The 13,704-nt window shown below is 42.0% G+C and overlaps 1 protein-coding gene across 1 annotated transcript; it reads right to left on the reverse strand.

Annotated features, from left to right (window-relative positions):
- Nucleotides 1-1,129: 1,129 nt before the first annotated feature.
- LOC145445050 (uncharacterized) lies at nucleotides 1,130-13,704 on the reverse strand. The gene is made up of 8 exons (XM_080323144.1): nucleotides 11,613-13,704; nucleotides 9,925-10,000; nucleotides 9,158-9,246; nucleotides 8,986-9,093; nucleotides 7,882-7,938; nucleotides 3,990-4,733; nucleotides 3,834-3,929; nucleotides 1,130-2,307 (listed from the first exon to the last, which is right to left on the reverse strand). Exons 1-8 carry the CDS (start codon nucleotides 11,724-11,726, stop codon nucleotides 2,230-2,232), a joined length of 1,362 nt encoding a protein of 453 aa, XP_080179270.1. The 5' UTR covers nucleotides 11,727-13,704; the 3' UTR covers nucleotides 1,130-2,229.

The raw sequence follows: 13,704 nt of genomic DNA on the forward strand, positions 1-13,704 counted from the left end.
TACGATTCTAAATTTATTACAGTTAATCGCCTGTCAAGTAACAATAATTCTTATCACTGCAGCATAACTTCATGCATAGCAAGATATCTCCAATATTAGAAGGGATTTAGATCAGGCCAACCAAAATGCTTTTTCTAATCCAACCTGTAATGAGTAACTATACTTCCAATCTCTGAATTTCTACTTGTGTGGTATAGCCATTTATTATGGCTTAAAAATTGTATTTACTTGTACGTTTCGACTGAAATTCCGTTTCTTATTCTGATTGATATGATACCAACACGTCATTAGTGGTATAATTACTTTCAATACGATACCTTGGGAACTTCTATCACGAGAAACAAGAAACCCGCTTCGGGCAGCCGTATTTAATGGCTTCGAAATGGTATTCGATTGGTCGTTTTCCTATCACAGATTGTGTAGCATGGATCCAACAACGTTAGTTAGTAACCATACGGAGCAGCTACTCGCTAAACATACCCCATGGATAGATATTACCATCCTAATGCTGAAATCTGCCTCCTGCTGCATAAGCGCCAAGCAAAACAACAACAGTGCCGTAAAGTATATTTAGAGCGTGAAGTCACGTGATGCTCGCTAGTGTCGCATCTACGGTTTACCTTAGTTATCTATAATGCAACTAACTGCCGGGCTGTGAGGGGAGCGTCTTTACTTTTTTCTTCGTTTACTTTCGTGACTATAACTTCACTCTTTCTGCTAAACCTTGTACCAATCTGTTATACAAGATGCACGCAATTGTACCCAATTAAAAGCTACTATGAAGCTGACACGGCCTTGTATGAGTTCATTGGCGATGTTACTACACGGATCGTCGTTGTTCCACAATAATCACCCATCTTGTGTTAAAACGAACGAAGAACTGTTTCTTTTGCCATGCCCGATAGGAATTGCCAGCCTGTGTCTGAATTGAGCGAGTTTTTTACATGTAATTTTTACTTTTGTTCCGTTCCTGATTATCTCGGCCGAATAAAGCGGCTATTCGGGAATTAAGCGGAGTCGAATGCATCGTAAATTCCGAGTTATTTGTGATGAATCGCACTATCAGCCAAGCCTCGCCTGTTTCCCACCTCTTCTTTCGCGCTTTATTTTGCAACAATTAAAATGCAAATTTCGTGATTTTGGGTGTAATAATGGCCAAAATGAGTCATTCGTGAACAGCGATAGAAAATAACAGCAGTCATTGAAGATGTCACAATTATCTTTTACTCATCCTCACGACAGGCACTGCGGCTCCCTCACTTGCCTCCCCTGGCCGCAAGTCGGTGCGGTACACGAGAATGTTTCCTTCTAATAATTTGGAGAGATTTGACGGTGTCGTCGAAGCGAGAGCGCGCGCTTGGCTGTAGCCTGTAACCACGACGGAATACACAATCCAGACGCCGACGCTGTGTTACAGGTTGTAGCGACGCAAATCTCTTGTTTTGTCGTATCGCGACTCGCGAGAGTCAGTGCGCATAAGGCTTTACGATACCAATGACTCCACCAGTTGCCGTTGATAGTCAAAGTAGTCTGCCAGCGCCTATCGCCCCAGCCCACAATTTACGCTGACAATAAAACACTGATCAAGATGCAGATTTAAATTAAATAGGCCCCATGTATTGATAAATAACGGTATCGGTTGTAAAATTAGTTACCTCGAATATTATATGGAATGAAGTTCCAAGACATTTGGTCATCGAGCTAAACTATAGTATATTTTCTATGTACGAAATTTCTGCCGATGTAAAGCCGAATTCACATCGGGCAAGATACAAGCGATAAAATAGGACCAGTTGTGTCCTGAAGGAAGAATTTTCGAGTCGAGCCGACTTTTGACAGCATACATTTCATGATATTTTTGAATAATAGAGTTTAAACGACCAAACAGCAGCAGCTCTGACAAACGCCTCCTTTGTATTATGGCATCATATCCGATAAGAATCCAATGCCTAGTATCCAAGTGAGAGAGTGGTGGTGCGGATTCGTTCCATCTCCAAATTCTGATCTTGTAACGAGCTGTGGCGTACGCACTCTATTTTCGCACAGTGTGTCGTCCATGCTTCCTTTTTCCTTCATTTCTTGCTCGTATTCACAGTATATTCTCATACTGTATGATTGAAAATCCACATCGTGCTGGTCACTGGTTCTTAGGTTCACTTTATTGCATAGTAATGAACAGTGACGAGTGTTGCGCTTTCGGCGATTCACGAAAAATAATAATCCACGCCCTTATACTAATACTGGCTCCGGTACGTGTTTCTGATCTAACGACAAAGGTCTTCTGTCGGATGCATGCTCGTCTTCTTTCTGCGAGAATGAAGCAAAATTTGAAGAAGGAATATAAAAATAGCACTGTTTGAATGATGGGGGACAAAGAACTGTGACCAGGGCCGTTGCAATTATGACGCCAATCGTCTTCACTACGTCGAAATGAACATTCGTGACATCGAGATGTTATTTGAAATAATATTACCCACAAATTTGTGATGTCGGCTATACCCACGGTTATCGACATAGCCGTTATTTAGTTCGATAACATGGGTCCCAAGGTTAGAGGTCGGCAATCTTTTTGAATTGCGGCCGGTTGCTAAATATGAATCGGAGCAGGCAACGCAATTAAGAGTCGAATGTCAAATACACCTCTACCAGAGTAGTCATAGGGAGCAAAGAAAAAAGCTGATGTCACAATATCCGAGTGGAAGACTAGACCAGTGGTTCCCAACGTGGGCGATTTGGCGATCTAGGGGGGCGAAAATTACGAAGGGGGCGATAGGGGGGCGAAAATGGACAAAGGGGGCGACGGGGGGCGAAAATAGCGAAGGGGGCGATAGGGGGGCGATGACGCGTCAAAACGGCTGACCTTTTTTTTTTTTTTTTTTTTTTTTTAGTCATCCACCTAGCCATTCGGGGAGAAAAAACGTTATTTTCAGCTCTGAGCAGAGAAAGATGACCTTTTTTTTTTTTTTTTTAGTCAACCCGCCGGTGATTACAGCCTGTATGCCCAATTATCGGTGCACAAAATTTGGGGGGCGATGATCGGTGTTGACCTTGAAAAGGGGGCGATGGGTCGAAAAAGGATGGGAACCACTGGACTAGACGTTGAAATCGCAAGTTGTAGCCTACTCAGTCATGATCACTTGCGTCGGTACCGGTGGTTTGGGGTGCTTTCATCATAATGCGCTAAGCACAATATTCTCTCATACAGCGATGTTACGAAATCGTTTGCAGTCATGCGAATAATTATGATTTTAACAAGCTAACATACACTGAGACGTCATTTGATTGCTGAAATCGCTAAAAAACGTTTTTCCTTAGCCGTGTTTCATTTGAAATTTGGATTGGATCTGTTAGACACAATGTACGCACAAGGTACAATGTACATTGTACACAATGTGCTAGTAGCCTACGTATACCAGGGGTCGCTAACTCAAAACGGGTCGCACTGTCTAATAACCACGTTTTTAAAACGTTACGCCAGCACAATGTGGGGAAGCCATCAGGGGATAAGTCGTTTCCTAAGCGTCTTGTCTTTGCCATTGCACGTGAAGGCAATATGCCCTGCCCATTCATATCAGCTAATTCTTCCTCCATGCCATTGCCATCGCCGAAGCCGTATCAGCTAGTGAGTACAGCGATGTCGGGCATAGGAGAATAGTTTATTTTGAATAACAACGACAATATTCTGAATCTGAAATCAATATCAGCATTTCAAAACGCTACACTAAGAGTTCTTCCTATATCTCAAATCAGTTCGCGGGCCGCAAAACATGACCGGGCCACGTGTTGGTTATCCCTGATGTACACTTTTGTAGACTTGTACAGGGCCTACTTACTTTTCGGAACATATTCATCAACGAACTGCGAATGCTCTTGGACGCTACCGGTGGTTTACTTGGTAAACTTGGTGGCAAGGCGGAGCTACCAGGAACCTGAAACGTAGTAACGCTTTCAAAGATGAAGTTGTAACAACTTTCACCTAGTCAGCCTACCCCTGCGGCGGTCATTTTTCGAGTCGATGAAATCTGACGACTCGGTATCAAAAAGGCTTGTTCGCTCGTCGAAGCATTGGAGTCGACGTTCGAAAATTGAATAGTATTCGCACTAGTACCTGATCCAGACTGAGACGGTTGCGAATGCAGTCGGCTGGCGGTAAACGGCTTGGTTGTAACGCCGTGTTCTGCCGACACGCTTTTGGTCCGGAGCACCTCGGGTACGAAGCCGCCACGCTTTTTGTACCTCGGAGGCGACCTGGTTACCGATAGACTCGCGTCGGACTGTACTGTGAGATGGTGATGGGGTGCTGGCGGCCGTGAACGCCAGTGGGTTACGTTTTCAGCGTGATCTGGTTTCGGGCTTCTGGTTAGGCTCATCGTCGCCGATTCGCCAAGCAACAACTCGGATTCCAAGTCTTTCGACGAGTCGCTTTTATCGCAGGACTGCGTTGTTTTGTCTGCGGTGTGAGGCGAGCTTGGTTCACCTGAGGCTGCGTAGTTCGCTCCGGTTTGATCCTTGTCTCGTTTGGACGAATGACGTAATAAAAAGGAGCGCCTGCCGCGCTGTGAGAGAGTCGAGTTTCGGCTAAACGGGGACTTCCCATTTGAGGAGTCTTGTTTGAGGAGAGTCGGTTGGTGCCGACGCGAGCCGTCCGCCGCTAGTTGGACGTCGATCTCCGCGAGTTTCCAGTCTTTCTTTTTGTAATGAATGTAGGATATCAGTATGATCCAGCCGTACATCTGAACGGATGCGATAAGCGATTCAGAATGGGTGAAACACAATGAGTGCGCGAACGCTGTGTGAAAATTCGGCTATCAGCTGTGAGATTCGGTGGCAGAAGCCACTGAATGGTAGGTAGGTAGGGTCATGAATGATTCTCCGCATGTACTGCGTTCAGCATCTCAATATACCCTTCTTTCTGGACTCACAAAAACAAATAGGAAGTTTGAAACTCGATTGAAGTTTGAAACTGCGTGGATGACTCGGAATGTTCAAATATGCAACTTTTATGCGACCACAAATAAAACAATGCCAGTCGCATTACATTGAACATAATTTTGTATTTTTCGACCATAACATCTATGTCATAGCGCTTTTGTAACAACGTTGCGGGACTGCGGGTTAATTACTATTTCTCAGAAATGTCACTTCCACCAACGTGATCACTTGATCAGCCTTGTGCTACTGGCTTTTGGTACTAGGATGATTTCGGGACTTCCACGATTCGATTCGATTTAAGTCAGCCGTTTTGACGCGTCATCGCCCCCCTATCGCCCCCTTCGCTATTTTCGCCCCCCGTCGCCTCGCCCCCTTCGTAATTTTCGCCCCCCTAGATCGCCAAATCGCCCCCTGGGGGGCGATATCGCCCACGTTGGGAACCACTGATCTAGGCTACTCTTTGACATCTGATCCACGTAAGCGGTGTCTTGAAAAATCCTAGCATTGGACCGTGCCAAGTCGGCGGCTACACAATCATTATAAAGAATGACCGTTGCAGTCGAAAAAAAAAACATGAATACCGCAAACAGCAGCAATCGGATGGACAGTGGACAGTGTGGACACCAATATTCATTCATTCATTCATTCACGACGCATTTGCGCATGAGCACAGAAAGCATCAATCTCGCATATCGCGCCCGTGGTAATCAACCGGGAATATTGATCATGTAGGTATCGTTATCTTGGAGTGCAATAATGTCATTAGGAGAGCCGGATTGGGTATGACGTAAATTAGGTCATCAAAGGTAAGAGGTACTTGAGAGGGATGACTAGGTTACTTCCGTATTCTGTGGCCGATAAGTCATTTCAATCATGCTACGTATATCTCCGACGTCATAAATTAGCGGTAACTGCGGGTATACGCGTTCTGTCTTTGATATGTCAACACCATTTGCGCAATGTACCAATAACGAAATACGACCGCATACTGGAGTAGGTGTTGCGAGCTTTAAGTCTACAATCTGTACATGTTTCCTGAATTGAGATACATAAATTGAACTTGTCGATACAGATGTCGTCACCATCGGAAAACCAAGACCTGACGACGAATGAATCATATGCTTATTTACCAAATCCGCCTAACCAAACTAAGCAAACAAACGTCTAAACGAGCATCTGCTTGCGCTGATTTCGTGAGGAATATAACTGCTGCACCTTCATCGAATTAGAAACCTTGATCGGGTCGAATGTTTAACGCATTAGAGAAGGGTTTTTTGTCCTGGGTCCGCGGACTAGTTTTAAGGGGTCGGTGAAAGGTCAATTTCAAAACTACAACTTTAAAACTACAGTGTCCTTATTTCTGACGTACTACATCGTCCTTATTTTCATCGCTCACGCACGGGTCACAGGCCAAAGGGATGACCTTTTTTAGTCAACAGGTAAATTTTTAGGTAAAAACAAGATTCATGGAGCCACAAGTGATGGCCGTTTTTAGCTTCCCGCGCATCCACCCAAAGAAATTTAATGGTCGGCGTTAGAACAAGGTCAAGAAACACTGTATTAGAATGGAACATGATTATAATTACTCTTTTGAGAAGAGTCTACTCAGTACATAATGCGATGGACGAGCGACGATCTACACCCGGCTCAAATCGTAGCCTAATCCAGCCATAATTTATCCCGTAAAAATTGTATTCGTCGCCCTTGAAAGGAGGGTGCGAACCCGTAAAAGGCGCTGGTTTGTGTGAACACAGACTTTTACAAAAACGCACGCTGCGAACACGAACATATGACGTCATGTGGCGTCACCCACAGTGCTAATTCAAACACAAATCATTTTTCCCGTCACGTCTGTACCTCTGTTTGTATAGGATAGTAGTAATTTATCAGATTATACGGTTGTTTGCATTCGAAAGATGTCACTCATGGATTGAAATGTCCTCATAATCCTATAACAACTTGTTGGTGAAATACTATACTCATTCCAGGGCTGATATTTATGTCACAAAGACCCTTTTTTGCACCTAGCATCAGTATTGTTCGGCTGCTCAGAGCATCTCAGTGAGCTCAGAAACAATTTGCTACTGTGTGACCCAAATATAATTTGAGGCTTCATCACGAATGAGCATCTTTGCCACAGCTCGAGCATATAAGCTCATAATCCCGCTCCTCTCCGTTACTGGGCCAGGCACGTAGCGATGACCGAAGCTAGCCATTAGATTAGTTATAACCGGAATACTGCAATTTCCTAGCAAAATTCTGGAGAATCGTTATAATTTTCGACTGCGGTAAGTCTACCATATTATTATGGTAATCTATTCTGAGCATGGTACAAAAAATTCATCGGTTGAAAGCGACACATTTTCCATATTAATGTTAATAATGAATATATCTTAGTTTTATTTTCATGTTCCTTTCTTGCTATTACCGTCATGGATATAATGATAGGAACTTGCAGTTCAATGAATTTTGATCGAAATCGCTAATATTATAGAAAAATGCTGCTATTTCACAAAAATGTTATCAGTGTAGAACCTTCCAAGATTCGTTTTCGGCCGCAATTCCGGCAGTGTCGTGGTATCTATGAAAAGGGACTCTTTTAATCATCCACACGGCAATCTTAAAATAATTTTATGGCAAATCGTGATTTCAACGAATATCATACCGCGTTGCGCTCCAGCGAGAAGGCGATGGACGATTTTAGATCGACAAATTACCTACGCAAACATTAGTACCGCGTCCTTGAACAATGAACACATCGTTTCAATAAATCAAACGATATCGTCAATGAGTAATTAAAGCGTGAAAACCAACATATAACGCACATTGTGTGAGTGGGCGAAAGTATTAGCTTTCAAAATGATGACGACAGTCTTACTCGGCGCACTGGTCCCTAATCGCTGCGATTCCACCACGCTAATGGCTATAAGCTAATCGTGAAAAACTCACCAAACTCAGACCACGAAACCAGACTTCCACCAACGAGAGGATTCCGAAAGAGGTGATCTGTAAATGATAGCAATCTTTCGATACGCATCTAGTTGGCGTTGGGCTTCAGCCCCGCGATAATTTCACGTTGTATCATTTAAGTTTACATAACTCTACGGCAGGTGTTGTTAATATTGTTATAGCCCCGGCCACTTTCCGTTGTTTGGATGGGGCGGGAAAAAGACGCTTTCCTCACCCTGTCTACTCCCATGAGGGCAAAGTGAATTAACTCGAGAACGACATATAACATACCCTTCGACTCCGGGAATATTTTAAATTGCAACGTACGAGTTGTCAACCGGATTTGTTCCCTTATTGGAAAGCGAGATTTTCCATATGTTGATCATGAAATCTTCGCGATTAGTATGCATTTCAGTCAGTTTACGGCCCTTACTGACGCTTGCTGCTGGCGGAAATCGGAAGCTTGGAGCGTAATAAATTTAGGAATGTGAATACATTGTTTGTTGGGATACTAGCACATTTTTAAGAATGAAACTTTTTGAAATTGTTTTGGTCCCACCCAATATGCTCTCGAGGTTGCCCGGTAAAGTTCTGAATATATGCCGTGGTCTCAAATTAAAGTTGAACGTGTTAAATCATTTAGGACAGGGGTTCCCAACCTTTTTTACTCTGTGACCCCCTTTGAAAACTTCAAAAACTTAATGCCCCCTTATTACTTCAAACCTTGGAAAGTTTTTTTTAAACGTCATTTTACGGTGTGTAGAATTGCAGTGGTGTGGACATAGAGATGATAAATGGAAAAAGAAAAATTTAATTCTACAATTTTTTCTTGGCTCATCGAAATGGCTCATGGCCACCTAGGGGCCACGGCCCACAGGTTACGAACCCTGATTCAAGAGCTTCTGCTGACTGCTATATACGGGAACACTAAAGGATGTTTTCCTTTTTAGAGTTACTCATGCCAACTCCGTACTACATTGTAAGCCACGAAAGGCAAAGATAACTAATGTACTAATGTACCACTTCTACTCGGATAAACTGTGTTCAATAGCGTTAGCAGTCCACTATGATAGGAATAGGAAATAGATGAACTGAGATCGTTACCTCTGGTGTTAGGAATAGAGCTGCATAACACGTCGCCTTTACGACGATATCTACTACGAAGCAAACAGGAATGATCACGAGAGCCGGATAAAGCAAGTAGAGGTTGTTCTGAAAAATGTAAAATATCATTAATACATCACGAAAAAATCTTTCTCAATCATAATCAACGTACCGACCACAGTGCGAAAAGAACAATAATTCCATTTCCGAGTAAGGTGGAAAGAACTCCGTACTCGATGTAGATGCCGACAAGCTTACCCGCTAAAATAGCAGAATAAATATGATGGAATATAATTGAATAATCTTCACTGCAGTCGCTGGCGGCAACTGTAATCTGCTGGCGAAGGACCGAAGAGGCTTTCATTGGAATAGAGCTGTGATACTACCGTTACTGTGACGCCACTACACTTATGATCGTTGAGAGTGTCCGGGTCAAGTAATAGTGATTGTGAAAAGCCTCGACCCAACCAAGGAAAGAAACGCAGTGGCCCGAAATTGCGCTAAAACTTGAAAGGCTTTTGATTTTGATGATATCCCAAATGATTAACCCTTTACTTGATGAAACAGGTCGCATTTTGGAAAAACTAAATCAGGATTTCGTGATTGAGGTTGATGGTAAACATCCATGAACATCACCTTCCAAAACCTTAATCCATACACAATTACACATAGCATACTCCAGAGCCAGTTCCATGCAATCATGAATTAGGCTAGTGATAATGAATCAGGAAATCTATACTTAACTGTGTCAAGAGCGAGAATATGCTTCAAGATTGCTAACGCATACGTACATCGTACACGGGAACTCAATAATGCTAATATACACTGAGCGAAGCAGGGACGGTCATAAATAATGCAACGGATGAATTCGCATTACGGCAATGCCATCCCGCCGTCACTGAATAGCCCGGTAGCGGAAAGCAACTCGAGACTTCTGACCTGTTTGCGGCAAGGAGTAATTGATTGACTTTAAACCCCAGGCTGACAACAGCAGAATCCTCAGTGCGCAGCCGAGCTGCAATAATAAAAAAGGAAATTGGACAATGCATAGAAAATGTTGTGATTATACTTCGCTATCAATATCTAAAACTGATGTTGACATGCAACACAAACTACCTAACAGGAAATGATCAATACAATCCCCGCTTTTCAATTAATCAATACTAGAATTGATTGAGGTATCAATTGTGGAAACGTGTAGGTTCTAGACTCCGAGACCCGTTATCATCAATTTTCAGTTGATCACCGAACATGAAAGTACAATCGCGACCTAGCGTTGATTTGGTAGTTACCGGTGGTTACCTCATATGACCCGTAATTTTACCCTAATCCCTAGCATAGGGTTACCATATACCATATGTCCTCCCTTTTCAGGAAATTGAAAGTATTAGAAAAGCTTCTTGGAGTCACAGAACTTCAATATACAATTGAATACTATATTTATATTGGAATAAATCCGAATATTTTTGACTGATACTCGTCAGGGGTAATTGTCAGCAACTGATAGAGAACTGGAAACAACATTGTATGTTGATATACGATGTTCTTTCCAATTCTCGACCAGATGCTGACGATTACCCCTGGCGAGTGCCAGCCGGAAATATTATGGTTCATTTCAATATGAATATACTATTCCAATGAAAATTGGAATAGTCCTCCGATGACGCCTAAATGATCTCTTTTTTTTTCTTTTTGGAAATTCGTCCTCCCAGCTTTGGCAGCTAGGCTAATGGACAGGGTCAACTGAAAATCGACATAAATGACGCGAAATGCGAATCGCGGGCGTTCGAGCGGTTTGTTCGGGAGTCGAGTCAGAGTGATGACTTTTTTTGGTCAAGACCACAGAATGGGTAATTAGGGAGTGAAGTCAAAGTGAATAGTGACGACCTGTTTTCGAGTCAACACAACAAGTTTTCCAGTAAATATTCCAAAATCAGCGGTTTTCATTTTCGGAAACTAGCTTTTATGGATTGATAAAAGTGTCCTCCTTTCCCGTTTCCATAATATGGTCACCCTACCCTAACCTGATCAGTGATCAGTGATCACATTAATTCATGCATGCCGAGTGCAGAATTCACCAAGTGCCGTATTTCACAATTTAGGCTAATATTCAATGAAACAATCATTTTCGAATATATTAATGCAATATTGACACACCGCCTTCATAATCACAATAATAATAAATAAAACAGTATTTTAATTCTAATTCCAATAATTTTGCGTACTCGGAACTTACATTATGAAGAGTGAAAAATTTAGGAAGAGATTTTGAATATCTGAAATTTAGTCGACAGTCTTACGTATGCAAAGTCATCGCGAGTATAGTACATTTACATAGCAGTGTATGGTTAAGCTCCGCATTCCGTAAAATTTGCAAATGCAAAATAACAACTTGAGTCATCTATTTGTGTTGTGCAAATGTACCTGGTTGCGCAGTGGGACGAAAGCAAGCGGTGTTCAGCGCATCGTATAATAAATGTGTGGCCGTCACTCTCATCAAAATTTAGCGAGTCATGTCTACAACCACATCGTATTTTTGCAATGATCAGATAGCCAAAAAACACAACTGAAAACCTCACTTATATCATTCAATTCCAACAAGGTCGGACGAAATCAATTTTACTTACTATTTGTTGCCACCCGGTGCTTGTCACTCCTCCGGCTAGTGTTCGTTTTATGCAAAACACATGGTACCTTGTCACTACGGGAATTTGTATCAAGCCATAGCCTATTGTTTTCATGTTAGTACAATTAACACAAAGAAATCTAAAAAAGTGTGTACACGATCGAGAACCAATCACAACTTGGGCAATGTTAAGTTGATAAACTCGAACAGTCGCAGCAATCACCTATGCTATATTCCACTATGTCCAAAATGAATACAATATTCATCACCATCGAGATAAAGTATAACATTGCTACCTCGATGTTGATTCCAGCTCCTCATCGCCAAACCATTAATATATATGCTGCATAGTTCATCAGTATAATAATTATTATTGAATAGGCTTCTGAATGACCTGCTGCTATATACGACTCTACATTTTGTTGCCCTGAAGCGGCACGCGCGCCATGCAGTCAGCCTTGACGCCGTAATAACATAAGTTGATATTCGGACTTGGTTCACTGAACGTTAGCGATATTGATCGCGTACGCTACAGCTGATTGTCACGCGGGATAAGGGTATTTGAGATGAATGTGTCGCAACTGCTAACACCGAAGAGGAAACAGGCGAAAGCCAAAATTATGAATTAGAAATGTGTTCGTATTGCATTCATGTCTCCTATGAAGATAGCTGTATCACTGTATCATATTCAACGATAGTTACATTATTACTCTTACCTTCGCGTATCTCGCAGTCATAAATATTACATATTACACCCTGTTTCAAATGCTCGTCGTTGTCGTGTGTTCTCATTTGACTCTCAATGCACAATGCACATATCTCTTATTTAGGAATATTGTTGGCCGTGTTGGGTGTGTCAGCAGCAGACTTCACTCCGACACTCTCCCGTCATTGTCTTTCAACATTGTGATCGATAAATATGATGCATGTCTAATAAATTAATGTTGGCTAATATCCTAATACATATCTCGTCTGCCATCTGGCTCAGTCTCGATCTTTCCTGACTATTTATTCCTATAGGCAGGCATACATTTACATTCGCATTCGAGTCGCATGTTTGACCTGATGCTAGTGATGCCAAATGCTAGCAAAATGTATAGTACACCATTCGAGTGTACGACTGTGCTGCATAAGTGTACTGTACAGCGTACAGTGTACACAGTACAATGTCGTTCACCTTTCAGAAAAACCTTACTTCCCTGACTAGTTAGTTGTGCGTCGTGGTCACACTGCATCACGATGTGCCACTCCTGCTCGAACGAAATTCCCGCACGGTCGCTCCGATCAAATTCTATTAAACATTAACGTGTCTTTAAGCATACCACATACATCTTGTAGGTATCGATTAAGCTATACAGGATAGATAATATGCTGCTGGTTATGATATTTAAATGCTCACGATGACCAAGTAAAAACCTTATTACATCCAAACTAGGACCGCACCGTCCTAAAAGTATTGCCAAATGTCGCTAGATAACGCCTAATTTAAAAATATTGAAAAGTATCGTACAAAGTAACCGAAAAACATCTAACATGCCTAATAGCTCAACAGAATATGGCTGTTTTCTTCGCAATGCATTGATGCTTTGTAGTCAAGGACTTGCGCAATAATGTGTTTATAACCCTTCAATAAACACACTACTGTTTTCATTGCATTGGCGAAGACTTCAACAGGTGCCAAAACAATTCTAAGGCATTTATATTTAGGAGAGTCATCTTACAATACTATGCACCAGTATAATCCCGTGTCACCAGGAGTCAATTCATTAGGTTGAGAATCATGACCGACCATGATTAAAACATATTATTTATTTTTCAGCAATGACGTCACGAATCTTTGATTGTGACGTCACAAAGGGTTGACATTGACAGTTGAAAATATAAGGTAAATATGGCCCCTTTGACGAAAAAGGTCTCCGACCCCAGTCATAAACTGACAAAAATATCTTTAACCAGGACTCATCATGCAGCATTTTTGCGCTAAGCTGTCATCATCATCAGAACATCCATTCCGTACCAATGATCTATCTACGTGATATAACTGTTGAACCGACAACGATTTCGTGGTTTCCAAGAATTCCAGATTGTATACG

This window comes from Botryllus schlosseri, chromosome 8 (genome assembly GCF_051294905.1).
Source record: "Botryllus schlosseri isolate E-star chromosome 8, Bs_hap1, whole genome shotgun sequence".
In the NCBI taxonomy this organism is placed as follows: Eukaryota; Metazoa; Chordata; class Ascidiacea; order Stolidobranchia; family Styelidae; genus Botryllus; species Botryllus schlosseri.

Coding starts and splice junctions, on each gene's coding strand:
- LOC145445050 (XM_080323144.1), bottom strand. CDS start 11,726: ATGAAAACAATAGGCTATGGCTTGATACAAATTCCCGTAGTGACAAGG. Junction 9,247..9,924: donor TTACTCCTTGCCGCAAACAG/GTCAGAAGTCTC, acceptor CTGCTATTTTAG/CGGGTAAGCTTGTCGGCATC. Junction 2,308..3,833: donor TGATGAATATGTTCCGAAAA/GTAAGTAGGCCC, acceptor TCATTCTCGCAG/AAAGAAGACGAGCATGCATC.